The sequence below is a fragment of the Aptenodytes patagonicus genome, chromosome 2, assembly GCF_965638725.1.
Source record: "Aptenodytes patagonicus chromosome 2, bAptPat1.pri.cur, whole genome shotgun sequence".
NCBI classification, from domain to species: domain Eukaryota; kingdom Metazoa; phylum Chordata; class Aves; order Sphenisciformes; family Spheniscidae; genus Aptenodytes; species Aptenodytes patagonicus.
In genome coordinates this window covers 60014814-60042359 of record NC_134950.1, presented here as the reverse complement: position 1 = coordinate 60042359, position 27546 = coordinate 60014814, and the positions used below count along the sequence as shown (strand labels likewise).

Below are 27546 nucleotides of genomic sequence, written 5' to 3'. Positions count from 1 at the left end.
TGGGGGGTCTGCACCATCTATCCCAGAGGCGGCTGATGTCTCCACGCAGATGGAAGTGCTGAAGGGAGAGGCTGCAGTGCAGACCTCAGGCTGCAGGAGGTGCCTAGACCTCTCTCCTGGGGCAGTGACAGGCAGCAGACCTGCCTGCAAAAGGTGTGCCCAGGTGGAGGACCTCCTGCAGCAGGTGGCTGAGCTGCAGGAGGTGGTGAGAAGACTGCGTAACATCAGGGAGGCAGAGAAGGAGCTAGATAGCTGGTTCCAAGCACAGTCTGCAGCGGACCCGCAGCCCACGGCCAAACAGCCAAAAACTCCCCCACCGGCACACGCAGAAGGGAGCAGGGGGGCCAACAATGCAGAAGAATGGACAGTTGCAAAGGCAAGGACCAGCAGGAGGAAGACACTTCCCCTGAAGCCTGAGGTGCCCTTGTAGAACTGCTTCACTGCTCTGCAGGCCGAAGAGGAAAGTCCTGTCACACCAGGAGAAGCGCTGGAGCTGAGTAATGCAGCCTGATCTGCCTCCTGTATAACAACCAACACAACTAAGAAAAGGCGACGGGTGATAGTAGTAGGCAACTCTCTTCTGAAAGGTATGGAGGCACCCATTTGCCGACGGGACGCACTCTCTAGAGAGCTGTGCTGCTTACCAGGGGCTCGCATCAGGGACGTCACCGAGAGGCTACCAAGCCTCATACAGTCCACTGACTATTATCCGCTGCTGCTGTTTCACGTGGGCACCAGTGATGCAGCCAGGAGCAGTCTGAGGACTATCAAGAAGGACTACAGAGCCCTGGGAGCGGTGGTAAGGGACTCGGGAGCGCAGGTAGTTTTTTCATCAATCCTGCCGGTCAAAGGGAAGGGGTTTGAAAAGGCCAGTCGAACCTGGCGAGTCAACAAATGGTTACCGGACTGGTGCCACAGCCAGGGGTTCAGCTACTTAGACCATGGGACTCACTTTGAGAAACCTGGTCTACTGGGGGCTGATGGAGTCCATCTGTCAGAGGAGGGGAAGAGCATCTTCAGTCATAGGCTTGCCAAGCTGGTGAAGAGGGCTTTAAACTAAAGATGCCGGGGGAGGGGAACCTCAATCCATCCCATTCCTACCAGTTTGATGCCAGGGCCAGCAATAGATGCCCAGAGCCTGGAGGAGGAACACACGTCAGCAGGAGAGCACCTGAAGAGCAGCACAAAGGAACTCCAGCCAGTAAGACAGCTTCATCGGGGGCCCAACTTAAATGCCTCTATGCAAACGCACGTAGCATGGGGAATAAACAGGAGGAATTAGAGACGTGCGCACGCCTGCAGGGCTATGACCTTATTGGCATCACAGACACATGGTGGGATGGCTCCTATGACTGGAGTGTTGGGATGGAGGGATACAGGCTCTTTAGGAAGGATGGGCAGGGGAGACGAGGAGGGGGTGTTGCCCTCTATATCAATGACCAGCTGGAGTGCATGGAGCTCTGCCTGGGGATGGATGAGGAGCCGACCGAGAGCTTATGGGTCAGAATTAAAGGGAAGGCAGGGACAGGTGACATTACAGTGGGGGTCTGCTACAGGCCACCTGACCAGGAAGACCGAGAGGATGAGGCCCTCTATAGACAGATAGGAGCAGCCTCACGCTCACAAGCTCTGGTCCTCATGGGGACTTCAACCACCCTGATATCTGTTGGAGGGACAACACAGCAGGGCATAAGCAATCCGGGAGGTTCCTGGAATGCGTCGATGATAACTTCCTTCTCCAAGTGGTAGAGGAGCCAACGAGGAAAGGTGCTATGCTGGACCTTGTTCTCACCAACAAGGAGGGGCTAGGGGGGAATGTGACGCTCAAGGGCAGCCTGGGCTGCAGTGACCACAAAATGGTGGAGTTCAAGATCCTTAGGGCACCGAGGAGGGCGCACAGCAAGCTCACTCCCCTGGACTTCAGGAGAGCAGACTTTGGCCTCTTCAGGGGTCTGGTTGGTAGAGTGCCATGGGACAAAGCCCTGGAGGGAAGAGGGGCCCAAGAAAGCTGGGTAATATTCAAGGATCACCTCCTTCAAGCTCCGAAGCGATGCATCCCAACAAAGAGGAAGTCAGGCAAAAACGCCAGGAGGCCTGCATGGATGAACAAGGAGCTCCTGGACAAACTCAAACTCAAAAAAGGAAGCCTACAGAGGGTGGAAGCAAGGAACAGGTAGCCTGGGAGGAATACAGAGAAATTGTCCGAGCAGCCCGCGATCAGGTTAGGAAAGCTAAAGCCCTGATAGAATTAAATCTGGCCAGGGACATCAAGGGCAACAAGAAAAGATTCTATAGGTACATCGGGGATAAAAGGAAGACTAGGGAAAATGTGGGCCCTCTCTGGAACAAAACGGGAGACCTGGTTACCTGGGACATGGAGAAGGTGGAGGTACTCAATGACTTTTTTGCGTCGGTCTTCACCAGCAAGTGCTCGAGCCTCACCACCCAAGCCGCAGAAGGCAAAGGCAGGGACTAGGAGAATGAAGAGCCGCCCACTGTGGGAGAACGTCAGGTTCGAGACCATCTAAGGCACCTGAAGGTGCACAAGTCCATGGGACCTGATAAGGTCCGTCCGTGGGTCCTGAAGGAACTGGCGGACAAAGTTGCTAAGCCACTATCCATCATATTTGAGAAGCCGTGGCAGTCCAGTGAAGTTCCCACTGACTGGAAAAGGGGAAGCATTGCACCCATTTTTAAAAAGGGAAAAAAGGAAGACCCAGGGAACTACAGCCAGTCAGTCTCACCTCTGTGCCTGGGAAGATCATGGAACAGATCCTCCTGGAAGTTATGCTAAGGCACATGGAGGACAGGGAGGTGATTCGACACAGCCAGCATGGCTTCACCAAGGGCGAGGCCTGCCTGACTAACCTAGTGGCCTTCTATGATGGAGTGACTACATCAGTGGACACGGGAAGGGCTACAGATGTCATCTATCTAGATCTCTGTAAGGCCTTTGACACGGTCCCCCACAACAGCCTTCTCTCTAAACTGGAGAGGTATGGATTTGATGGGTGGGCTGTCTGGTGGGTGAGGAATTGGTTAGATGGTCGCATCCAGAGTGTAGCGGTCAACAGCTCAAAGTCCAGATGGAGGTTGGTGATGAGTGGCGTCCTGCAGGGGTCCATATTGGGACCAGTCCTGTTTGATATCTTCATCAATGGCATAGACAGTGGGATCGAGTGCACCCTCAGCAAGTTTGCAGATGACACCAAGCTGAGTGGTGCGGTCGACACGCCAGAGGGATGGGATGCCATCCAGAGGGACCTGGACAAGCTTGAGAAGTAGGCCTGTGTGAACCTCATGAGGTTTAACAAGGCCAAGTGCAAGGTCCTGCACCTGGGTCAGGGCAACCCCTGGTATCAATACAGGCTGGGGGATGAAGGGATTGAGAGCAGCCCTGCCGAGAAGGACTTGGGGGTTCTGGTGGATGAAAAGCTGGACAGGAGCCAGCAATCAGCACTCGCAGCCCAGAAGGCCAATCATCTCCTGGGCTGCATCACAAGAAGCGTGGCCAGCAGGTCGAGGGAGGTGATTCTGCCCCTCTACTCTGCTCTGGTGAGACCCCACCTGGAGTACTGCGTTCAGCTCTGGAGCCCTCAACATAAGAAAGACACGGACCTGTTGGAGCGGGTCCAGAGGAGGGCCACAAAAATGATCAGGGGGATGGAAGACCTCTCCTATGAAGAAAGGCTGAGAGAGTTGGGGTTGTTCAGCCTCGAGAAGAGAAGGCTTCAGGGAGACCTTATTGCAGCCTCTCAGTACTTCAAGGGGGCTTAGAAAAAAGATGGCGGCAGACTTTTTAGCAGGGCCTGTTGTGACAGGACAAGGGGGAATGGCTTTAAACTAAAGGGGGGGTAGATTTAGACTAGATGTAAGGAAGAAATTTTTTACAGTGAGGGTGGTGAAGCACTGGAACTGGTTGCCCAGAGAGGTGGTAGATGCCCCATCCCTGGAACCATTCCAGGTCAGGTTGGACGGGGCTCTGAGCAACCTGATCTAGTTGAAGATGTCCCTGCCTATGGCAGGGGGGTTGGACTAGATGACCTTTAGAGGTCCCTTCCAACCCAAACTATTCTATGATTCTATGATTCTATGACTTTTTTTAATACAGACCAGTCCTCACAGCAAGAAAAGTCAATTCATCTTCATCCTCTGTAAGAGTGAAGTGTGAACTTAACACAGATTTAAAATGCTTGCTTCCCCAAGCTCCACCACTTATCTACCACTGTATGAGCAGAGATCAGGAATTTCCTCTCCTTGTTATAGCCAGGGCTCTTTCTGTCCTCTGGGAAAAACTTTTGGGAAAGAGCTACTTTTGGTTTCAGTGATGTATCTCTGAGCTTAGGTCAATGTTGGCACTACTAATAATTATGTTGCTATAGATTTAAAACAAAGTTAAGGTATGGGAGTATTTCCTGCTACCCTTTCAAAGGAAGAATATCCTGGACAGATTCCCCTGACTTTAAAAAGCACAGGGAACCTGTGAAGCAGCAATAATACTAAGGTCTATGTAAGGCTATCCCAGCACTATGAACTGCTGGGATATCGCTAGAAATTGCTAGAAATTCAGGGATTTAGGTCCTGACTCAAAACCCATGCAAAGCTTTCCAGAAAGTAGTTCAGAGCAAAGCTATGACAAACAAAAGGCATAATACAAAGATGATAGGTATTCCTAGGGTCATTTTTTCAGGGTAGGTGAAGTAGGCACGAAGTTTCTGTGCAAGGTACAAAAGCCAATGAAAAAGCTAATTTATGTGCAGCACCACTTATTGCTTGCCAAAAGTAGCTGTGTCCTGTTAAAAACTGGCAAACTAGAGAGAAAAAATAATCCCATTTTCTTTGTGGGTTTTTGTTTTGTTTTGTTGCTGATAATTAGGGCATTTTTGCAACAGGGCATCAAAAAAGTTCATTTAGAGCCTTTGAAAATCATCTGGGACCAGCATACAAAGCTTATAGTTCCAATTCTTGTTTCACTTTAATCAGGTGTAAAACCAGCCTAATTGAAAGGAGAGGCGTGACGAACCACCATCTGGAGGTAGCTGCACAAATGACATTCTTACCATCCTTCTCAAAGAAATGATGGGCTTCCAGGAGAAGTTTGTGTCTGAACTTGGGGTCCCTGATCCTCAGCCACCCGGAGCGTGGCTGGTACACACTGCAAGGCCCTTCCAGCCTCTGTGGCCAGGCTTCCTTCCCATCAGAGGTAGGGAGATGGAAGCTGTGTCCATCAGATGAGTTCTGCTACAGAGCTGGGACACAGCCAAGGCATGTACTTGGACCTAGAAACACAGAAGCACTCCTAAGCACCATATTTTTGGCATATGTTTTACATGCTGATGTATGACCAAAGCCCTCACCATTGAAAACATAAGCCTATTTAGAGAACAGAGAGTACGTGTTCCTATGAGCATTTGCAGAGAGGGAATTCTTTTAGAGATCTTGAAATTTTCAAAATTATGGAGCATGCTGTACTAAATGAAAGTGTATTGTTACATACTGCTAAGAAAAGAATAGAGAACAAAATGTGCAGCAGCATCTGGCACTGTGGAAATTTAGTTTTCACCTATATCTGGATTATCACATGCTTATCTGGTCGCCCCTGAGTCAGAAGGAATATAGTAGATCTAGGAAAACAACATAAGGACAACAAGGTATGAAATTAAATAGGCTAGGATCCTTGGTTGGAAAAAAGAAACTTTATAGGGGAAAATAAGGGAGTGGGATAATGAATGGCACAGGGAAGGTGAATGGGGACCAGTTTTTAACTCTTTACAACATAAGGACTCAAGGGCATTGAAGAAAACTTCTAAGCAGATGTTTTATAAGAGAAAAAAAATAATTTTTCCACACAACATATCTAACTGTGAAACTTACTGTCACAAGATGTTGCAGATGAGTATAGAGAGATCCAAAAGTGATTAGATAAATTCTTGTAAGAAACATTCACAAGCTGTAAATATAACCTCCTGCCCAAGAAGTCCCTAAACCATAGCTTGCTGGAAGCTGTAAGGGTATTCCAGAGGATTACCATGCACATGTCCAGACTTTGTATAATTCCCCTAAACAGCTGCTCTTTATTTTGATGGAGACCCTTCACTTTCAGTGCTCAGTACAGCCAGTCACACATTCCTAGGTTTTTTTAGGCAAACAGCTCAAGAAGAAAGTGTTCTAGGGATAGTGCTTAAGGACCATAAGAATTTAATTTTTACTAGACAGTGTGACAGGTGCTAGGGGTACTCTGTTCTGTCACACTGATTCACTATCACTTTCAAAAGCTCAGGATGCAAAAAGCACTTGAGGTTTTTTTGTTCTACTTCAGGTTTAGACTGTTGCTAGTTTGTTCACAGGTGGAGGAAATATGTGAGAAACAAACTGCAAATTGGAAAGTAGTGTAACAAATAACTGGATGACAAAGAGCAGAAAGGTTAGGGAAAAAGAAACTATACATCCTCACATATATTTTGTTTGTTGATGTCATTTGTGATTGTACTCTATATTTGGGAGTAAGAACTCATACACACATAGGCATATATGTAAGTATAGACACATACATACATACTTCAGATTGTCCTTTTCCGTCCTGTGTGAAGAACAATCTGGATCCAAGATGCACACAGCTCCGGTTGTAATACATGATAAGATTAGAAAAGGAGGGAGAATACCTCACGTGCAGATAACCTAGCACAGAGACTTGTGCAGGCAGCACCACCACAGCCTGCATGACTCTCCATCCCTGATGTGGGGATCCCCATTTCCACATCCATGTTCCCATATCTTATTCACCCACCCTACCTAAAAGGAAGGGCACTGTGCATGCATACCAACACAGCTGAAAACTGGGACCTTCCATTGCAATCCCTGAACACAGCAGTGGTCACCACGAGCTGGTCTTCTGTGCAAGAAGCTGACCAGCAACAGAAGAAGGATTTACTGCAAGAGAGGCAGGAGAATCCCCCACAAGGCTTTGGAGGCAAAACAGAGTGCTTTGAGATTTCAGAGAGCAGACTGTGTGAGGGAGTTAGTTGCTTTCCCACAGATGTATAAACCTTTTCTGCCTTCTTAAAGTTTGTGTGTGCAGGAAATTCCTGTGGTTTCTTCACTTATTTTGTACAGGATTCCTGAAAAATGCAACTGAAGTCTCCAGAGAGCCACTCAGAGAAGGTTTTGTAAAGGAAAAGCCCAAGCAGTGGGAATGTGCAACCCACTTTCAAAAGGGAGTTGGACACTGGTTGCACGAAAGTTGCAGGCCTGTAGGTTGTAGAGCTGAAAGCAGTCATCCCTCACAGCCCAGACCCAGAGGCAGTAGTACTCAGTAGTTAGAGCCCTTTGTGACAGACTTGTGCCCATTTGGGAAGCAGGGCTGGCACAGGATCATAAACCACCTCTTTGCTCCATTCAGTTATGACTTTTGTGTTACGGGAGATGCTAAGGCTCTTGGAAAACTAGTATTTCCAGGTACCTTATTGTGGCCTTGGCCTGGAGAAAAGATTCAGATTTCCCTAATGCTAGTATAGAAGCATGCTGGGTGTGGGATTATCCAGGCAATGCCATCATTTGCAAAAGCCAACCACCTACTTCAATCTACTAAAGCAAGCAAAACTTAGAGCAACATATGAAGTACTTCAGTGTGATCTGGAGACAGAGTACCATGCCTACCATCAACCACCCTTTGCATTATTACAGACTGAAGAACCCAGTCTTCTGCTTCACTGGATGAAGTTCTGGTGCAGCTAGAAATGTTGGTTGGTTTTTTTAATATTTTCCCTGCTCCTACTAATCTACTTAAAATGCAGGTGTAATTTCACCATCCTTTGTGAGTTTGTAGAAGTTGACCCCACCTGCAACAGGAGTGAGTTCAGAATAATTTCGTATTAAAAACTTCAAAATAGTGGCACACAAGTTAGAATTAGTGAGGTGTTCAGTCATCAAAGCAGCAGTGGACAACAGAAGTTGGTTTTGGAGCTCTGGGACAGAAATAGTATGATTTGAGCTTCTTTCCAATGACTGATACCAAACGGTAAATGACTGGCAGCATAAGCAAGAGTAGTACCATTAGCTGTGGGGACACAGTGCAATGACAGCCTAGCAGCTATTTTTTTCATGACTGTCTTTTGACAGCAGATTTTGTACTTACACAACGCTTGCTTGTCCCAATCTATCAGAATACTTAGTGTTTTCCAAGCTCTGGTAGAAGTGAAAGCATGCTAAATGTTGCTTTCATTCTGTGGCTAAGCAGGAGAAAGAAACAGATTAAAACATGTCATGGCCTGAGAGAGACATGTATTTTATATGCATTCCTATAATGTAAACAGCCTTTTTTTGCAGGAACTGTTCTAGCCTGTTCTTGAAAATACTTTCATTTCCCCCTTAAGCTGTCTTAGCTCCCACCTGTAAAGCTTATAAAGAGGATATGATGCTGACACCTAGAGGAACATAGGTATGAATGTAAATACATTGTATGAGTCTGTAACTCTCTTTCATAATGTGTTTTTTAATAAGCCATCTGTTTAAATTGAGAAGTGAAAGCCTGTAGTGCAATATTTCCTCTGTGAATAATTTGTAAGGTTAGTGGACACGTTACAATGAATAACCAATCGTAGTGGGTTTTCCAGCAATCCAGTTTAATAGCTTCTTCATATGTCTGTGTTTATACATCAAATAAACTTCCAACAAAAAAGTAATGTACAATTCAAGAAAATACCCAAAGCTATTACAGTTTTGGCTTCCTCTTTGTTGATTTACAATTATGTACAAGACTGCCTTTTTTGCAATACCCAGTGAAGATTTAATGATTAATTTACAACATCAGCTGGTACCTTTCACTACGCAATTGAACTGTCTCCTTTTTGCTATTTACATTCATAGTAGCAAGAGCCCACTCTTAGGTGCCATTTGTGGATCGGGTTAAGAGGTGGACTGAAACAAGGGAAGATTCTCACTACTGACCACAAACATACCTCCGAAAGCCCATTTTCAGATATAGCTGAAGGAAGATTCCAGTGCCTAGTGCACTGATATAACCATTATATTTACAGTCAACATAATAAGGTGTCTCCACTGAGAATAACATTCCCGCTCATATCAGAGGGAGGTATGTGCAAGCTGGAGGCAGTATATATTTTAAGCTGCAGCAGACAAAAGGTATAAGGTGCTAAAGGTGCACTCTACTTATCCTGCCAGAGACCTCCAAAGCAAATGAAGACACAAAGTATGCTATTATTCTAAATGTGTGGAGTAGAATCTTTAACAAGTCTTCTTACACAAGAGATTAAATTAGGAGGGGGAAAAAAATGATAATTTTATCATAATATGCAAACTGTTTCATAGAATCACAGAATAACTTGGGTTGGAAGGGACCTGTGGAGGTCATCTATTCCAAATCATTCAAAGCAGGGCCAACTTCAAAGTTAGAGTCAGCTTTCAACTTAGAGCAGATTGTTCAGGGCCGTGTCCAGTCAAGTTCTGAATATCTCCAAGGATGGAGATTGCACAACCACTGGGCACCTGTTCCCATGTTTGACCACCCTTATGGTAAAAAAATTTTCCTAACACATGATCAGGACTTCCACCTTGAAGGTATAACCTAAGGCCCGTTGAATCAATCGTAGTCCTTCTATTGACAGCAACAGTTTTAGAGCATCCCTAAACCAAGTATAACAAGTGTTATTCTTTCAGCTTTTCAGAAGAAATAATTCATTTTTCCAAGGTATTTTCTGATATCTAGTCAAAAGGGTACCACTGCTTGAAATATTTTCATAGCTTATATCGCAGTGCATATGTACCATCCATTGGCATCAAGAAACCAATGCCACAGTTGCACTTCCTTCGTCTGTGATAAATCCAATATTTTGCACATTACACAGCTGTTGCAGAACAGCATGTTTATGAGAGCATGACTAGATGCAAATCACTCACACAAAAGGCATGAGTGTTTCACCTTAGAATCCTCTCAACAAAGACAAAAACTCTTTGTTTGGGGAGCAAAAGTCAGGAGACTGTTGTAGCTACATGTGCTTGAGTTTTTGAAATCCCTGTTTTGCCATTGCCTGCTATGTCTTCTGATCATCAAACTTGTTTTGTCTCTCCCAGCTTAAAAGATGCATTCTACAGTACAGCTTCCTCCAGTAACAAAAGCTACTCCTAGCTGAAACACTTTCCTAATGTCTATATAAAGGCAGCCACTCACCCAGTCTTTCCATCTCCACAAAACATTACATGACTCTAGAGGCCATGTACCCTTTACCCTAGCCCTGGCAAATAAAGAAAACAGACAAACTAGAATCAGCTCAGTCTTCATATTCAGCCTTAAAATCCACCTATGATACATCCTACCCCACAGTGGTAAGAACACATATAGTTAGATTTGAAAATCTTGTGGTAACACTGTCCTCTTACATAACACATATTTTATGACAGTAACAGTCATGACTGGAATACAGGACTGCTGATATGTGCGTATGTATTGGTCATAACTGTTGAGCGAGGTATGTGAACCCTTATAATTGGAGCTACTTCTCTGATTTTATGTCTTCAAAAGGAAATAGCAAAAAACCTGTTAATTCTGGGCATTAAAATAAGCCATGCTGTATCTAGAGAGACAAAGAATATCAAGAGAAACACACACTGATGGGCTCATTGCATGGCAGGTCACGCTCATTGCATTTGTCACAAATTAAAATAAGGCTTCCCCTGTATAATCCTCTTATAAAGATCCAGTCTTCAGTAGGGTAAATGAGATTCAAAATATTCTTTCTCCCCGTAATACAGATGCACTGGGTAGCTCCTACCACCAGTGTGAGAGAGGTGCGTGGAGAGAAAGAAAGGCAAAATCACATATTAAAATATGGTTTCTGATTGCCACAGAAATAATGACAGCTGAATGGAGAAAGATGTTCCATAGGCATTTCAGCAGAATTACAAGATGCTGCAAGATGTTGCATTTCGATTCCCTTCCCCGGTTTTGAGAATTTTCCCTTCCTTGGCTTTGTTTTCTTAATACTTGTTTGATAACCCACAGACCATTCTCAGGCTATAGCAACAAATTATCTCTTTGAAGGTCTTCCTCATTTCCTGGCTACGAAAGGCATAGATCAAGGGATCAATCACTGAGTTGCACATAATGAGAATGAGGTACATGTTGAAATGAGACATGAAGCAAACACAGTAGAGGTTTTGAGGGCAGGAGATCATCAGGATGAGATGAAGGAAGAATGGAGCCCAGCAAACAATGAAGATGCCAAGAAGCATAGTCAGAGTGATGGCTCCTTTCATGCTGGTTCTTTGACGGACAGAGTTGTACCCAGGCAAAGCAGCTATTTTCTTCACATGAGTACGAGCCAGGAGGAACATATGGATATACAGCGAGACCATGAGGAACAACATGGTAAAAAACATAGTGATGAGACAAATGATCACGTAAGTTGATTCATAATAAAGAATGAAGATAATGCCACAGCCCGTGCAAAAGGTCCAGACACATGCGATAATAAGCCCTGATCTTTTCACTGTCATGATGTTGTGATAACGCAGGGCATAGAAGATAGTGATATACCTGTCTACTGCTATAGCCAGCAAACTGCACATGGAAGCCACCACAGATATGCAGATCATTGAATCAAAGACATTGTCTATATGACGGACAAAGGCATCTTCCATAATTATGTGTCTATTGTTTATTAAATATATTGTTATGGTCTCCCAAGCATTAGACACACTAACCAGCATGTCAGCCACGGCTAAACTGCAAACAAAAAAATACATGGGTGAATGCAAGTTCTTGTTCTTAACTACTGCACATATAACTAAGATATTTTCAAGGAGGCTTACAATGCCCAGAGTTAGGAACACCTCAGCTGCAATGACCACTTGCTCACATGGCGATGACTTGCTCTTGACAGTAGGCACAGTAAAGTTGCTGCCAAAGGCACTCAGGTTTAGTTCAGAAACATACAGTTGAGAGGACGTGTTCATCTCTGGAAGCAAACACGTTCTGTTCTTTCTGAGGGACTTGCCAAGGAGTGTGGTAAATGCATTTTCCAAAAGGCAAAAGACCCTGCCAAAAAAAATATAGCATGACGAGAACAGGCAGAAGTTGACAAAACAAGTATCACCCATTTCTGTTTAATTTGGCTTGTACACATTCTGCCTCTTCCACACCATATTCCTCTACTGTTTCTAAATTAACCTCCGATTGGCTCAGAGTTTTTCTACCCATCCTTACTGGGAAATTAAAACCACAAACTAACAAAGAGATTCATGCACTCTTCATTCATAGTTTTGTTTATTCTATTCAGTCCCCCAGAAGTGAGCACAATGTCCTGGAAATTCTGCTGAACACCAAACAACAAACAGTTTTCAAAGTCTCAGTTCTCAGACCCCAGAAATGCAGGAGAATATAGTGTTAGGTTCAGCAGAACCTGCTCACTTGAATACAATATATAGAAGTTTGAATTATTGCCACAATTAAGAATTGAACATTTTCAGTAAAAGATTTAAATGTTTTCCTGACCTTTGTACTTCTTAAGTTCACATGAACTGTTATAAACAGCTTATCTGAGGAATACTAACATGCTCACTTAAGAGCATAGTATTAAACACCTAACCAAGGCAAATCCATACATTTCAGGATACCCTAAGGTTACAAAATCAGTATGGGTGTAATTCTGTCATAAAAATAAGTTTTCTCTTCCAGATCGTCAGTATTTTATTCAGTGCTCTTTTGGTAACGACAATATTCAGGGCAAGTTGTAAGCCATTGGATTCTTAATAAGGGGAACACTTAAAGCTGATTGTCAGTGACTTGTTGCAAATAAAATTCAAAGCATATCAAGCTAAATCATTTTCAGTTTTTAAGAGTAACCTTTTGTTTACAATCAAGAATTAACTGTACCTATTTACCAGAGTTGCTCCTTCAGCTGCTCTTCCTCTTCATCGTATGCAATCTTTCCTCCAGAGAGCAGAAGTTTCAGCCCCCCTCTTCACCTGACATCTGGGGCTGGGGACTCCTTGGTGGGAATGGATGACAAAAATAGAGGAAAAGGAATGAGTAAATCCATAGAGTCAAGGCTGACCGCGTATAAATTACTTACTGTGCAACTGCCTTTTTATAGACTGCAAGCAATAATGACTTCAGTACTCAAACTGTAGCTCCTCCTCCCCTTCTTTGCCCCTCTGAACTTCTCTTTTCACAGATTTTGTTAGCAAAGGCTTGGGTTTTTACCACCATCTAGTGGTCTTCTCTTGTTTTTCTAAGTGTACAGTGATCCTGATCTAAAATTCATGATGAGCTTTTTAAAATGTTAAAGGGGGAAATGCACTAAGCATGCTCCTTTCCAAAAACATTTCTTTTTTGTTTTCTCTGCTGTTGCTACTACTCACTGACAATAAGTTCATACTGCAATAGTACTCCAAAAGAGGTGAGAGCAGAAGACTGTTATTGGTGGGAGGCTTATTACTGTTACAAGCATTTGTCTTATATTCACAGTTACAATTTTGCAAGAATAAGAACCACACTGTTACAAAAATCAGAGAATGTACAGTCAAGCACCACTAATAGATGATACAACTCAAGTAATTTGTGGGAAAAAATAGAACAAATAAACAGTTGTGTTGTGGTCCCCTTGCTAGAATAGAGATTTCGATGCAGACGTGGAAGGAGTACACAGCACATTGTGCTGGGAACCAGGGCTTCCCGAGATGGATGTGAATTCCCCCAGGTTTCACAGGGTCTAAGAGCTGGGAAACTCAGTGCTCAGTATTGCAATGGCTGAAGTCCCTCTGTGGGGCTAGCGGTCAGGCAGTCCATGCTCATTCTGGGCCTTACCTAAAAGGTGGCAAAATCAGTGAGAGTCTTTTCTTTAGCAAATGGGCTTTGCTTCTGCGCGCAGACTGAGGAATGCAAAACACACACCTTCCTGACACTACCAAATGCCCTTTATGTTATCCACTAACCAGCTAGTCAAATACTATGCAGGTTTTGAAGTTAGCTTGAGATAAAGTCTCTGCTTCCCCAAATCACCACCTTTCCACAAATTAAGGGGTTTGGGGGTTTTTTGTGGTATATAACAGCTTCAAATGCTTATTTTTAACCTGTAGCATTTTTCTTAAAGAATCGCCACAAACACAAACTTTATTGCTGTATCCTGTGCCGTTTTTGTGTTTTCAGTGTTCAGATGGAGTTTATTGTTATAATGCAGCTAAATCCATATTTCTGATTTTATATTCCACAGAAGCTTCCTCTGTTGTTACTGTTAGCTTCACTCTAGGGACACTGAAAGACCTGGGCCATGGTATGAAATGTTCTTATGTACAAATAGTCCCTGCAGCAAAGGAGACAGTGAAAAGCATTTTTATTCATTTGAGTAAAATGGCTCCTCTAGCATTATGTAGTTATAGTCTGGAGATGAACTTTGCATGCCCCTTCTTCCCACTACAGGAAAGAGAATTTAGATTATCACAAAATAGAGGTAGCAAACTATGCTCAAGTGCAGCTGTTAGATCTGAGCAGATAATGCCAGCTAGTGAACAGCAACACTCCCTGCTGTATTCAACCTGTCTGTGTGCCAAATCTGAGCTCATAATTCTTCACTATGCTCAAAAGAATAGAGGATGCCCATCTGCAGTTCTCTTTCTGTTCTTTAACGTATAGCATGTTTTAGTTCTCCTAGGTTATCATTAGTTAACTTATCTTCGTTATCTTTGGTTATCTTTTGCATAGTTTCTGATTTTTCCCACTGTAGACCCTGGAAATCATACACCTAAAAGTAAAATTTTACTTCTTTCACTGCTCCTATATCTACCAAGAACTGTGCAGATGCTGTGGTCTTTCCATTTCCAATTATTTCTCTTCCAGTATCCTATTTTTTTGCTTATTACACTCTCTCTCTAAATTCTGTTCATCTTCTGATTTACAAATTTCCCTGTATGTTCAGTTTAATAAACTTCTTTGCAGCCCAGCTTAGCTGCCTTTACAAAGTTCTCACTGTACCTGGTAGGACTCAGTAGACCAGCTGATTACAAGAAATAAATCACACATCAGACTGGATGGTTTGGCTGTTACTCCTTAGAGCAATGCCAGGTCTCTCACATATAAATTACAAATCAGCCTTTGGATTCTTCTTCCACAAGCCAGACACTGCAGGCGTAAACCCTGGTACAAGTGTCTATGCTAGACAAAGAAAATCCCTTATTTACAAAACCTGCAGAAAAATTATCTGCCTGGAAACTGGGGTAGTGATATAGATGTAGTTTGTTTATGTTAGAGGATTAAATGAAAAAAATACTTTTTTTTTTCCCCCCAAAAAAAGAGAGTTTTATCGTTATATTGCTGCAGCAAGAAACTATAAGCATAGTACTTTGAGAAGCCAGTAGCTGAAGGGGCATCCAATTTGCAGTGGGTGGAGGCATGCAGGTGAGTTATAAGGATTGTAAGTAAAGGGGCACTGGAGCAGATCTTTGGATTCTCTCAGGAAAAATCCAAGAGGAGCTTCACTTTCCAGCTGGAGGACTCCTGACTGAATAGGCTGGTCTTTCAGATGTTCATGATCTTGGTGTTCAGCTCCCTTGTTTGTTCAGTTAAATAAATTCTCTGTCTGTACAGACAGATTGGTGCTCGGTGTTTTCCAAGGCCACAAAGATCATGTTTGGACTGCCAGTGTGGGCAAACAGTACTCTGTGCATCACAAAGCCTGTGTTGGTATTTAGCTATTGGGCTGTACCAACACAGCACAAGACCTGATCCCTTGAGTGCACAGAGTAGGCACCCTGAGGAACACACTGAAACCTCTGTCCTGTGCCCAAGCCAGCATTTTCTTTCCACAGATGGAAAGAGGAAGGGAGGTTGGACTGCGGGCTTGGGGTGTGGGTGCACAGGTCTCCCTGCAGCATAGAAACAAACACAGCTAGGTCACACACCAAGAAGCCTAGATCTGGAGCCCTTGGGAGTGCTCCTGAGATCCATGGTCTACATATAGCCAAAAGCGATGCTAAAATGCATCTTCAGGAAAAGGTGTTCTGTTCATGTAACATCTTACCTGTGTAAGAAAAATGCCAACTTCTTAAAGTCCCTATTCCACTGAACTCAAGAGTTTGCTTTAGGCCCCAGGCAAAAAGATTGAAAGTGACATCAGTGAACATAAGAAAGAAGTAAAACATGATGCCAACAGAGAAAGAGATGCCAGGGCCTGTTTCGGTCCCATGCCATTTCTTTCCATTGTGAAGTGGTGAGAGAGAGCAGAAAGCCGCTCCAGCTGCATATCGGCCTCGCAGGCTTCATCAGCGACGAGAGTGGGAGCCGTGACAGTGTCACTGACAGGAACATCCAGCCCTTGCCTGCCACCAGCACCGCTAGCAGTCACGCCAAAGCCCCCCTTCACCCAGCACGTCTGCTGGGACAGGAGAGGCCGTGACTACCCTGACCCGTAGGCCAAGTTACATCATGCCAAAACCAGCAGGGAATTGCATGCCGCCTTCATGACAGCAAGGTACTGATTTTATCAGTGAATGCATAAATGAAACCAATGGTACAACATGCCCCCAAAGAAGTTTCTGTAAGAAGAGCTTATTACAATCAGATGCATTCTGGTATTAATCTGTACTAATATTAACAGGTTCAGAGAAGAGTTATACTGAGGCCAATACAAATCTATCCAACTTGTCTAGTGCTAATACATTGAAGCAATTTAATTCCAGTGTCCTTCTGTAGCTATTTTTATCTGTTTGATGAAAATACACTTGTCCTTCATAACATAGCTTTGGATTGGTGCTCTTGGCCTATTTATGCAATCTCTCTTCTGTCCACTCCTTGCCTATGCTGTCATTAGCATAGTATTTCTGAGCCACAGAGGATCCTCTCAGACTGCTCTAAGACATAACCGATGGATCACCAAAAACGAAGATCGTGGCCTTCTCTGCATTTGAATCACATAACAAATGTTCTCTAACTTCTCAGACTGAGAAAACTATTTCTCTTGACCTCTGTGCTGAGTAGCTTTGGCTGAGCCCATCAAGGTCCCCACTGTTACCTCCCCAGCATTACCATCCAGTTAGCATTTAATAAAGACAGGCAATTAATCAAGATCAAAAATAAAAGGCATCAATACTTCCTGTCCTTAAATAAAAAAGCTGGATGAAGTGGTGATAGACCCTTTGTAGTTCAGTCCCCTCCCCTGTCCAGGGGACAGCTGAAAGCCTAAAAGTTAGGCTTTGCAGTCAGCAGTGGTATAGTGAATATATTCTTTTACATCACGGCCCTAATCTTCAAATCAACACTTGAATGTTTTTTGCAGGAAGAATCACAAAAAAGCAAAACTGAAAAAAGACCTCAAAATATCACGTAAACTGCACCCTGTCAAAGGGCGGGATCAGCCATACTTAGTATGACTGCACCAACACTTCTAACCATCACCCCTTTCATCTGAGTGCTTCAAAATGGTTTGAGATAATCTCTGGCCACTCTCAGTTAGTACCGATCAGCGGTGCTTCTCGCATCAGAGTAGAAAGCTGTGAAAGACGCAATATAGTATAAAAGGCATTTTAGAAAGATACCTCCTAATAACCTAAACCAGACGATGTCATAACTAGCCCCCTAAACTGTAAAAGGGTAAGAGGTTTAGTAACCATCATTTTTATGTGCCTTCTAATGGGAGCCAATTCCAATCATTAATCATCCCCAAACATTTTGTTAGAGCATGGATCAGCAGTACAGACCTGGTGAATCATACAGAGGTGCCAGCTACAGACTCAAAAAACCACAGATGACCAGTGAAAAACCGTAGAAACTTTCTGACAGAGAGGAGGGCTAATTCAATAATGGACAAACAGACTGGGGAAAAAAAAAACACAAAACACTTAGCAGGTTCTTATTGGATACTACTTTCTACAGGAGAAAGGAAAGTATTTCTTGCTAGACCACAGAGAAGATTTAGTACATCTTTATCCATTAGTATAGTGATCTAAAATAAGTGATTAAAAATGCTACTTAATTACATATTATAAGACATTCCATGTCTCATTTCTGCAAGCTTATCTTGGCAAAGGTAAACATTATGATCACGTTGTTCATTTGCTTCAGAAAATGCTTGTGCATGAGAATAATTTTTTATATATATAAAATGCTGCTAATTTGTTGTATAATTCAGCTTCTCAGTGGGACTTTGATGTTTGAGCATTTAAACTTTTTTAGAGTGACCACAGGCAATTCAGTGAGTGCTGACATATAATACCTGGTCTTCACATTCAGAATTCCCCATTTTTCCAGCCCAGTTCATAACACCAGTGCTAGATACACAATTCGCTGCCAGGTGGACCTTCCAGTCACTCATTTACCAACAAATACTCACAAGCAGATCATTCTTTTCCCAGCAAGAACCAGCTGACTTGATTTGCACTCTTCTTGAGGGGATCTAAGAAGAAGTAGCCCAGCCTAAGACTCATTTTGTTTCAGCTGGGACCAACCTGGGGCTTGTTTCACAGACCACTAGCAAACAGCAAACCTTCTAAACCCAATGCACTGCACTTAGGTCATCCTGCCCTGGGAGTTTCCTGCATGTGCATCTGAGTATAAAAAGCCACCTATTCCTCAGAAAGAGTGAAAAAATTCTGACTTCTGGGTTTTTATAAACTTCTGGTCTAAAGAGAACCCCTGAACAGCTGCGCACTTCCCTCTTCCCTCCTGCCAGATGAACACAGGAGCACAGCGTGAATCCTCCCCTGGGAGCACTGCGCTCCCCATCCTGGGCTGGCTGCTTGGTTTCAGCAGAGCCCCGCCAACCCGGTGTCTCTCTGTCCTGTGCTGTAGTCAGGTGTTGGCATTTTAGCACAACATGGGGATGACAAACAAGATGAAGGACAACTTCAAGAAGATGTACAGTGAGAATAATCATTAATTCACTATACCCACAGAGATATTGTTACACACACAAAATTGCAGATGCAGCAATGTGTGCATGCAGTTCCTATCTAGGCAAGTGCAAATATCTCTGATTCAATACATATGATGACTAAACATAAATATACATGCTACCCAGGCAATTTTCAAGAATGCTATGACAGCAATATCAATATTTCGGTCTTTAGAAGTAGTTTTCAGTGCTATTTCTAATGCCTCTGTACTGATACACAGGTTCTTTCCTCACTATCTGTTCAGGTTAGTAAAAAATTCAGTTACTTCCTATTTAATGAGGTGTCTAAATGCATCAGAAATGAAAATTAAATATTAACCATTTAGCTCAGAAATTATTTTTTTTGTTAAGCCCTTACTATACTACACTTTCTGAGCTTTCCTACAACACAGGCTTGCAATATACAGTGTCATTTTTAATGTCAGGATGTTTTTTTAATCACTCTATTCTGAAAGAAAAAAATAAACAACATTATTTCAGGAATAGGAATAATTTATCTTCTAGCATTCACCTGCTAAGGAGTGAAAATGTGGAGTTTTGCTATGGCTGAAACCAAAGATGTAAAAATTTAAAAGGCAAATTATGTTAGCCAGAAACAAACAGATCTGCAGAAAGGAAAGAAATCCAGTATTGTGTCTGAGCACAGAATATTGTCTTCCATTCTGAAGCAACCAGTGCATTCAGTTGTACTAGTGACAACCTAAATCAGTTTACACTTAAGTGTAAACAGTAAAACAGTAAAGTGTAAACAGTGTAAAGCTTACAGTTTACACTTCCATTTATACTAAAGTTTACACTAAAGGGGGAAAGGGAGAAAACCACGCTTGCTAGAGCAAAGATTGGGGGCAGCACGCCAATGTTTGAGGGACGGTGTGCTAGCAACACACTTCCATCTGCCATCTCAGTGGAGGTAGGGGATGGAGATCCATGCGTCAGCAAAGACGCAAGGGTTATGGATGTGTTAGAAACCACGGAAGCACCTGAGAATGGTCAGGTCAGGCCAATGGCATCCTGGCCTGTATCAGAACTAGTGTGGCCAGCAGGACTAGGGAAGCGATTGTCCTCCTGTACTCGGCACTGGTGAGGCCGCACCTCGACTACTGTGTTCAGTTTTGGGCCCCTCACTGCAAGAAAGACATTGAGGTGCTGGAGTGTGTCCAAAGAAGGGCAACGAAGCTGGTGAAGGGTCTAGAGCACAAGTGTTATGAGGAGCAGCTGAGGGAACTGGGGTGGTTTAGCCTGGAGAAAAGGAGGCTGAGGGGAGACCTCATCGCTCTCTACAACTAACTGACAGGAGGTTGTAGCGAGGTGGGTGTCGGTCTCTTCTCCCAAGTAACAAGCGATAGGACGAGAGGAAATGGCCTCAAGTTGCGCCAGGGGAAGTTTAGATTGGACGTGAGGAAAAATTTTTTCACCAAAAGGGTTGTCAAGCATTGGAGCAGGCTGCCCAGGGAAGTGGTTGAGTCACCATCCCTGGAGGTATTTAAAAGACGAGCAGATGTGGCACTTAGGGACATGGTTTAGTGGTGGACTTGGCAGTGCTAGGTTACCGGTTGGACTTGATGGTCTCAAAGGTCTTTTCTAACCTAAATGATTCTGTGATAAAAATATCACTTCCACTGAATCAGGTGTCCTGTACTTTTTCTCACTGCATCCTCTAACTCATAGGAGCATGTCTTCATAAGAAATTGCAATGGCCGTCATGTTATTCTCTAGCACTTTACAAGCTCTCTATGTTAATTTCAAAATCATGTAAGAAGGAGACATTAAAAAGAAGCATGTAGTTACTGACAAATTTACTGTCTTTTAGGAAGACCCTAATGAAGATGAAGAGGTGGAAATTTCACTAGTTGATTAAATTATCTCTCATATTATGAATTCTATAATAATATTAAACTTTAATTTGCCTTTGTATTTTAATCAATTGTTGTATTATTTATAACTGAGAAGCACTGCAATTTTTTCCTAGTCTTGTTTAGGACGCTAAGTCTGCTGAGAATAGACTTCTATAAATCTATAAATCTGAAAAAGAACACTGTGTCTTACTTTAAGTTTTGTTTTCTCATCATTGTTGTCACCGCATTAGTAGCAGTTAATTTTAACTCTCAGTGCCAAAAACAGTACTTGGGTGCAAACCTCAAATTAACATTCTCAACAAGATAATCGATTTTCTCTAGTTTGCTTCTCACTATGTATTAAGACAAAGCTCCAACTGTCCTACAGCTAAGGCTGAAATCAGGCTGTACTGGGAAGTGTACTTCGTGTTTCCTGGTTTTCAGAAGTGATGGTATCATTGAACTTGATAATGTTGGTAACGCAGGTCAATAGTAATTCTGTTACTGAAATTGAGATGTATGCTAACCAAGTGCATTTCTTTCTCATTGCTGGAAATTGGGCTCCTTTTGTTTCATCCTATTCTTTGAATAAGTGCCTGTGAACTTGCTTCGCTTGCAAATTTATTTTCTGGAGAAAAGTCAGGAGACTTGCAATTTCTCTTTGTCCTGATTCTTCTAATTGATCTGAAACTTTGAATTAACTTGTTTATCCCCTTCTCTTGAAAAAAAAATATTTGCATATATCAGCTGACTACGCTGCTACTACTTTCCCTGAAGCCAAAGTTAATTCTTTGCTACTCCTTTGTGTGTTTGTGAGTAGGTATTCAGACCTTAGTTGTTCCCTGCTGGCTTTCAGGGAATTTTTCATAAGAGCTAGTCATTGACAGAACAGGACATATCAACAAAAAATATACTTGGTTTTGTGAATCAGAGCCATGTTCTGTAGCTACGTGACATTACTGACATTAATGGAGTTATACTGTTGAGTGCAATCCTTACTGTTTAAACTTCTGTAACAACGCTGGTGGTGGTTCTATTCGTCCATGGGAGAGTACAAGGAGTACAAGCATAGTCAGTAGAACTAGAGGGCCATGGTGTTTTTGTGGTATCAAACTGCTGCTCCATCACTGTGTCTTATATGGACATGTGGAACGGGAACTCCTATCACGGTGTTCTGCTGTAAGGTCTACACAACTGCATCTTCCCTCCTGACTCCCCAGAGATTTTCTTGAAAAGCGCTCAAGCTTTCTGCCTGTCAGCCCTGGAGACTGTGAAGGCTGGCAACTCAAATACAGATTCACGGAAAAGTTTAGTTTGATTTTTCCTTAAGATTAAAGCTTTGGGGGTTTTTTCCAGAATTTTGAAGTGTCTGTCTCTCATCCCCTAAATGGAAATATTTCAATCCCAGCTTTCAACTAGCCATAGAGTTTGAGGTGGATTTTAGGTATTTGGCATCTTTAATAAGCACAAAGGTAACTTTTTCAAAAATGGAGCTTTTCACCGCTTTGAAGGCTGTGATGTTTAGCCAGCATTGACCTCCACGCTGCAATAATTGAGGAGCTCAGCAAGAGGAAGTAAGAAAGGTCATAGATACCAGGCAATTTTTTTCTTTTTACTTATCAGCAATTAGAGATGGCATGAAGAAATGTAATTCAATTGAGAAACCATGGCATAGTCCAGCTTAGCTCTTGCAGAAATTGATTTCCCAATTGATCCAATAGCAACCGATTTCTTGGAGACACAAATCTGCCATTCTTTTTAGCCTGAATGATTAACCCATGCACTGGACTTTCTGGGTTATTTTCATTAAAACCAGGGCTTGCTTTAGAGGCTGCCCTCTCTCTGAAATCATACAGGATTTCTTTGGTTGGTTTTTGGGGGAAAAAAAAAAGTTGTTTTTTTGATTCATGTTTCAAAACCTGCCAAAAAGAAATTCTTTTCTGGTCTTCTTTTATAACCATGCACTTTGTAAGCCCAGGAAAGCCAGAAAACTGCAGCTTATAGGCAGCTTCACCAAACCAATACGACAAGAATTTTCTTGGTTTCAGCTTCACTCTTAGTACTGGCTTAGAAACTAAATACAGCAGGGCACATGGTGCCTACTTTTGTGAGGGGTTAATGGTGCTTGAAATTTTAAATACCACAAATTTGAGGGGCTCATGAGAGTCGCTTGGTTTTTTTATGTCAGCAAAGAGCTTGCCATCGAGGACAATCATAGAATCATAGAATCACAGAATCATTTAGGTTGGAAAAGACCTTTGAGACCATCAAGTCCAACCGGTAACCTAGCACTGCCAAGTCCACCACTAAACCATGTCCCTAAGCGCCTCATCTACATGTCTTTTAAATATCTCCAGGGATGGGGACTCAACCACTTCCCTGGGCAGCCTGGTCCAATGCTTGACAACCCTTTTGGTGAAAAAATTTTTCCTCACATCCAATCTAAACTTCCCCTGGCGCAACTTGAGGCCATTTCCTCTCGTCCTATCACTAGTTACTTGGGAGAAGAGACCGACACCCACCTCGCTACAACCTCCTTTCAGGGAGTTGTAGAGAGCGATGAGGTCTCCCCTCAGCCTCCTTTTCTCCAGGCTAAACCACCCCAGTTCCCTCAGCCCCTCCTCAGAAGACTTGTTCTCCAGACCCCTCACCAGCTTCATTGCCCTTCTTTGGACACACTCCAGCACCTCAATGTCTTTCTTGCAGTGAGGGGCCCAAAACTGAACACAGTAGTCGAGGTGCGGCCTCACCAGTGCCAAGTCAGGGGCACGATAGCTTCCCTAGTCCTGCTGGCCACACTTTCTGATACAAGCCAGGATGCCATTGGCCTTCTTGGCCACCTGGGCACACTGCTGGCTCATGTTCAGCTGGCTGTCAACCAACACCCCCAGGTCCTTTTCTGCCGGGCAGCTTTCCAGCCACTCTTCCCCAAGCCTGTAGCGCTGCATGGGGTTGTTGTGGCCAAAGTGCAGGACCCGGCACTTGGCCTTGTTGAACCTCAGACAATTGGCCTCAACCCATCGATCCAGCCTGTCCAGGTCCCTCTGCAGAGCCTTCCTACCCTCGAGCAGATCAACACTCCCGCCCAACTTGGTGTCATCTGCAAACTTACTGAGGGTGCCCTCGATCCCCTCATCCAGATCATCGATGAAGATATTAAACAGAACTGGCCCCAGTACTGAGCCCTGGGGAACACCACTTGTGACCGGCTGCCAAGTGGATTTAATTCGATTCACCACAACTCTTCAGGCCCGGCCGTCCAGCCAGTTTTTTATCCTAAAGGTTTGTGCTGGATTCAGCACATAATATAGAGTCTATGCTCCACAATGGGATGATCAATACCTCACCTGACATAGAGTTAGAATGGTGTGGACAGGCAATTCAAGCACTGCCATAGAGCATGCCAGTATCAAGTTAACCCATCAAAATTGTTTAAAGAAATTTGAGCCAGCTGAATGAGTCTGTATTGCATCAGAGCTTTACATCACAGCCACATTTCTAACAGAGGATCAGAACATTAATTTTACTGCCATGTCAAACCACAGCTCCTACATCCCTTACAGTTGAGGTCTTTGCCAATTTTAATATTGCAGGCTAACTTGCCAACTACTTGCAATTGTAATAATAAGGGTTTTTCCATGTGAATGTGTCCACTACACACAGTGAATAAAACCAAAATACATTGGATCTTAATACTTTAGCCCTGTCTAAAAATTTTTCTTCCTATTTTTTCACCCGTTTTTTATTTTATTTTTAACTTCTGATTTTTTGTGTTTCTTGAGGTTGTCCTATGCAATCATTGAATTGTTTTTTTCCAAAATACTTTCCAGAATAGATTTTTATTAACAGCAGAATGATCATTACTTTTGAAATTCAGGACATATGTTTGGGTCATTATTTACTTAAAGGCTAACTCCAGGCACATGTTTTAGAAAACCTTGCCCTATATAATGTCCAGCCTAGAGTTATGAAAATATACTGGGGGCTTTGGGTTTGGGGATTTGGTTTTTTGTTTGGTTTGGGGGGAGGGTTTGCATCTTTCCTATTTCTTTGGCATAACTAAAGTTATCTGAAGTATCTGAAAATTATCATTTGCAAATAAACACCGGAAAATGAAACCATGAAAGAAGCATTCACACAGTATGTCATGAATGTATTTCCATGTACTTCCACAGCTATGGAAGTACTTCCCTCACTTCCCAGCCTGGCCTCCACACTGACCCTGACAGCAGGAACACGTGGAAGCCGTACAGCAAACAGGATCAGGGAACAGTTCTGAGCTGAAAAAAAAGTAGCCTCTTAAAAGTATGTTTATTTTACTGCTAAATTTTGCTCTGGTCTATATATCTACATATAGATCTGTGCAATACAAGTGGGAGGAAAAAGTGGCCAACAGAGGACAGAAACTGTTAGAACCAGCAGAGCTGCCAAAGGAAATCTGTGCCCAACCACGGTCTTAGAAACCAAAACTGTTCTGCTAGTTTAAATGTTTTTCACATACAGATAAAATAAACATGACTGACCTTACTTGTCGATGTGTGTCTGCTAACAAACTAAATCTGTTAACAGGAATATAGATGCATAGTAAATGGGGTTTGTTTTTACTGAAGCGCCACACAATTAACAAGGGGGTGAGCTAGCTCAGAAAAAACTTACTTAGCTGAGGGAGCCACTTAGTAGATGAAAGGAACAAGGCAGCCTTCCTCAGCAGAAGCATGGTAATGATACCTACCTATTCCTCCTCTCCTGACCCAGACCCAGGCACAGCCTTTAGCTGCCTGAAAGACCACATACTCGTTTGAGAGGAAGAAGAGTTGAGTGCTCTGAGGTTTGTTGCCGTTTCTAATCCAACAACAGTAAAACACTTTGTCTAGGGAACAAGGTCAAAAATACCAGCTTCTCCTTTCTCAGAGGAGGGTCCTATTGACCAGCTACTATTCAGAGATCATGGCTTCCTCTTGTTTGATCCTTTTCAGCTCCAGAGAACTCACTTTGGTGTAGCTGCAGCAAAAGATTGCCTCTGACAGCAGTCCCGTAGTCAGACGAGCAAGTCTTTTTCCTTGGGAAGTGAGAGGCTTGGGGTTGAAGCCCGTGCCTCCAAGGGGGCCTGAGGTGGAGGCACCACTGCCCTGAGTGAGGGCTTGGGCCCCAAAGTTGTTCACTAAGTGGTAGGCAACTCTTTGAACACATTGCTCAAGGCTGCTATAGTTAAGGGGCTCAAATTCAGCCTGGTGTAATATTTATTTCACCTACAGCAATGCCAAGTTCAGTGTAACCGTGATAGAAAATATGTCAGATGGGGTGCAATATTTTAAAAAAACAAGCTCTAGCTTCCCTTCCCATAACAGGACACGGCATCACTTGCCAAGTGAGTGATGCTGGCAGAGCAGGAGTGAGACCAGGACCACCAAGCTGTAAATACCATACCAATGCATCATTATCTTTTTACAGCTCTGCCTTGAAGGTTGGAAATGCACGCAATCATGACAGGAAGATCGAATTCCTATTAAACTTTCTTAATCTAGTTTAGAAAAGATATGTCAGGTAGAGGTGTGACATCTTTACTAGGATAGTTTCACTTGGCACACCTTGTTGTACTTGAAGGGGTAGAGATGTTTCTGTGTATAACATCTGCCTCTTTGCATCTGTAAATGGGCTGTAATGGTACAAACACACCTCCAGCGAGAAGTTGTACCACTTTCACGTAACTGGTGGCACTAATGCAAAACAGCTGCTGTCTATAGGGAAGCCCTGGGTGAAACTGAGCATTTGGATTCTTGCACACGACCACTTAGAGGAGAACTGACATATTTGTTCTGCCTATTTCTATTTCCTGCCTGAAAAAAGCCAGAGCAACGATGTCAGCAAGGTACTCTCTGCCCTTGTCAAAGGGTACAGAAACCTTCTTTTAGGCCTGATGCTGAACTCTTGATTAAAATACACCATCCTTGTGCTTTTTTGGAGAAGCTGTGCTCTGGCATTTTCCTCTGAAATCAACTGCTATATCTAAATACCTTTTTGCATGAACTTTTTCTTTTAGTACTAACTGCACTTGATTTGCTGTTTGCACAAAAAGCCAATATTACTATTAACAACAAAGAATAATCCATGCATTCACGACTGTGGTTTGATTCCAAGTTTTCTACTCCATATGCCTCCCTTGCATAGCTTTGAAAAGGCTTGCATAGGACAACCTTTATTTGTTTCAGACTTGTTTTAATGTTTTTACTTGAAAGGAGACTAATGAATTTTCTTTCATTAAAGGATGGGTATTGTTCTGAAGCAGTGGTATAGCCGCAGTCGCACTGATGACAGTCAGATAATGGACTTCAGACGAACAGTGTCTGAAGATTAGCTTTCGGCACAAGGACCAGAGTTCAGTCTTTGTGACGAAATGTTATCCAGGCAGGAGGAAATTCCACAGGCTCTTTTGCTAGCACAGGATGCCCCGGTGACCAAAACCTCCAGCTCCTACAGCAGGAAGTGTGAAGACATGAAACATGCTGCTAGGTTTGGATGCACAGGAGTAGGGCAACGGCAGTAGTGTGAGTCTCCTTACCTACATCTCCATCTTGGATAGCTAATATTTCTTTCAAGTGCTTCTTCCTGGCAGCCAAAGGTTTTGACATCCCCAAGTGTCCTCCTGTAGTGCTAGATTTATTCACATGAGATTAGGTCACTGTGTAAGAGACATGCAGGAGTGGATTTTCATCTCAGTGCCTGCTCAGGAACAAGACAGGGCAGAGGTACAGCGAGGCTATACCACCCACTATACCATCCGATGCTATGAACATCAGCCTGTGGTCCAGAGC

General features: G+C 43.2%; 1 protein-coding gene across 3 annotated transcripts; it reads right to left on the bottom strand.

Annotated features, from left to right (window-relative positions):
- Window positions 1–8606: 8606 nt before the first annotated feature.
- On the bottom strand, window positions 8607–13100 carry MC5R (melanocortin 5 receptor). 3 transcript variants are annotated; one of them, XM_076330043.1, is made up of 2 exons: window positions 12890–13100; window positions 8607–12052 (listed from the first exon to the last, which is right to left on the bottom strand). In XM_076330043.1, the coding sequence occupies exon 2, from the start codon at window positions 11968–11970 to the stop codon at window positions 10993–10995; it is 978 nt and encodes a 325-aa protein (XP_076186158.1). In that variant the 5' UTR covers window positions 11971–12052; window positions 12890–13100; the 3' UTR covers window positions 8607–10992. The 3 variants fall into 3 exon arrangements, with proteins under 3 accessions (XP_076186158.1, XP_076186159.1, XP_076186160.1); XM_076330044.1 differs by having other exon boundaries at window positions 12898–13100; XM_076330045.1 differs by lacking the exon at window positions 12890–13100 and having other exon boundaries at window positions 8607–11740; window positions 11827–11867.
- Window positions 13101–27546: the final 14446 nt, after the last annotated feature.